General features: G+C 43.8%; 1 protein-coding gene across 7 annotated transcripts in view; it reads right to left on the bottom strand.

Annotated features, from left to right (window-relative positions):
* The window catches only part of agrn (agrin), a 56,257-nt gene that overhangs the window by 26,097 nt on the left and 27,510 nt on the right, over positions 1 to 2,650 (bottom strand). For all 7 annotated transcript variants that reach the window (XM_015023032.1, XM_015023034.1, XM_015023033.1 and 4 more), the window contains exon 9: positions 495 to 629. In XM_015023032.1, the coding sequence (XP_014878518.1) occupies positions 495 to 629 (135 nt within the window). The remainder of the gene's footprint in view (positions 1 to 494; positions 630 to 2,650) is intronic.

Raw genomic sequence — 2,650 nt, 5'->3', positions numbered from 1 at the left:
CCCAGAGGCTGGTGGCTGGATTCTCCTTAGTTTGGAGAGAGCATGACAGCATATTCTCCTTAATTTGCAGCATTCATAACAGCATCTACAAAGTCAGGGAGGGAAGAACATAAGTAAACTTCACAATACGACACTGCCCAAACTTCTAATCATGAACTTCAAAGGCAGCGGCAGCGCTGTGCGGTCCCAGCAGCAGGCCGCTCTGCCATGTGGAGCTACACACCAACAACAAGCTGGAGAACAACACCTGTGGGCGGCAGGCAGGGAGGAACGGAGCATCTCTGCTTCCTCACTAACAAGCGTACTGGAGTGGATGTGGCGAACGGCCCAACGGGGCCAATCATCCACCACGGCTCTGCAGCACAGCGCAGCAGCCCTCACATTGCCCCAACGCCAGCAGGTTTGGACCTTTCATGCTTTCCATTCAATCAAAGACGAGAGGAAACGTCAGCGAACACGCATAGAGAAGAAAGATGCTAGCTGCAGTACATTACCTCTCTCACAGTGCTTTCCTTCTCGCCCCATGGGACACTCGCATTTATAGCCCCCTTCAGGCAGCGCCTTGCACTGCGATGTCCGGTGGCACTTGCTGTGTTTGCAGGGGTCATGGAGGTCAGCACACGTTGGACCTAAGCAGACACACATTTACCATCATGAGGAAGGAAAGTATCAGAGAATTTACAACACTTTTAATCACTCCTTTTCTAGTTTGATCTGAGAATATTTTGTTTTACGAAGCAGGTTTGAAAATACAGTGACTAATATTCCATGAAATTTCCAAAACACGTTACAACCGTTACTGTACTGAAGCCACATGCAGCAGACAACACACTTCTGGGTCTGTCTGGACAGGGAGCATTTTAAGTTTGGCGAATAACTGAACCTCTGACAGACCTGATGGACAGCATGCCCAAAGCATGATGCTGCCACCACCTTGTTTCATAATGGGAGTGCATTCACAGTGAGATGCAGTGCTAGATTGGAAACTGACTACTCACTTACTGATATTGTCCTGCTTTGTGTCGCTCTGTCTATTAATATCCCAGTAAAATAAACTGCAGGTTGTTTGTTCACAGCCTCTTCTCCATCAGAGTGTTACTTTTGGCAAACCCATCACACACATCTGGTGTGTGATGGGTTTGCCCTCTGCTGCAGCCCGTCTGAATTCACCCGTCATTAGTTCGGCAGCCAGAGCCTGTGGTGGGGGGGCGTTAATGAACCCTGTCCCACTGAGCGCACAGGGCTGCCCTGTTTTCCCTCGCTAACGTTTTTTCATCCTCTGCTCCCATTTCTCTACCACCGCAGCTCTTTTTCCTCCCTAACTCTTCGACTCTCTGCACTCTTTAGCTCTGATCTTTGCTCACCTCCCTCATTTATCTGGCCATCCCGGCATGTCCTCCCGTCTCATTACTGCTCTCCCCAATCATGTATTCCCTCTTGTCTCTGTCTCAGAACTGTCCCCCCTCCATGAAGGAAACCCTGAACACTTCAAACTGACTTTAGGAGAAAAACATTCAGTTGAATGTTAGTCTGCATGCAAAGGTCCAAGTCTCATTACTACTTTTCATTTTTCACTCATCCTGGCAGAATCTGGAGCTGCTTCTCTGTCCTCTGAAGTCTCAGCAGCCAAACATTAAACATTTCTTACATTAAATATAATGTGACTCGACTTCCACTTCCGGTCTTGTGCGAAATTCTGTTCCCCTGTGAAAATCTGTTCCCCCTGTGTCAGGAGCGCGCATTGTAGCCAGAGAGATGGATCCAGCGGATCTGACCATTTTCATGGCGCTTCTGATCGATTTCTCGGTAAAAACTACTCATATAATCATGTCGGTGTTGTAACTTTCAGTTTAATCGGCAGCTATCAAAATAAAATAAATAAATAAATAAACGAGGTCTTGTGTGGAGGTCTTTTTACGCTGTTTTGTGTTATTTTAAACGCGAAGGAAATCGACCTTTTTTCAACTTTTGTCTCAAGCCTGACAAATAAAAATCAGTCAACAAACACAGGTTTCCAACACATAGTGTGCATTTATAATTTTTCATTTCTGATACAAGAGGAGGGAAGTTGGCTGATGGCAGGGCACAAAAATAAAGACTTCCTGAAAAGATCAGAGTGTAGACTTTTTGGTAAATCCCGTTCTAATGTAAAATATGACAGATTACTGGATTAAGGAAATGTCTAGTATGCTATCACACATAAAATTTTTGAGAATTTGGAAACAGTTGCTTTTTATTTGCCAAAGTTATTGGGGGAGGAGAGGAGAGAATGGATATTTCAGCAGCCTGAAATAATCTGTTCCCCCTCTATAAAATGGAAATAAATTAATTTACTTGCAAATCTTTAACTGTGTTTAATCCTTTCATAATCAACTCTCTTCATCAACAACAAATCCTGTGATTTTGATAACATTTGCTTTTTATTTGCCAAAGTTAGGAGGGGGGAACAAAATATTTTAGCCGCCTGAAATAATCTGTTCCCCCTACATAAAATGGAAACAAAGTAATTTACCTGCAAGTCTTTAACTATGTTTAATCATCTCATTATCAACAGTAAATCCTGTGATTTAATAACATTTGCTCTTTATTTGCCAAAGTTAGGAGCGGGGAACAAAATATTTTAGCCGCCTGAAATAATCTGTTCCCACTA

This window comes from Poecilia latipinna, unplaced genomic scaffold (assembly GCF_001443285.1).
Source record: "Poecilia latipinna isolate Pla-1442-1.1 unplaced genomic scaffold, P_latipinna-1.0 Scaffold3174, whole genome shotgun sequence".
Lineage (NCBI taxonomy): Eukaryota > Metazoa > Chordata > Actinopteri > Cyprinodontiformes > Poeciliidae > Poecilia > Poecilia latipinna.
Note: the sequence above shows the minus strand (reverse complement) of the source record. Positions and strands in the feature narration are given on the sequence as shown.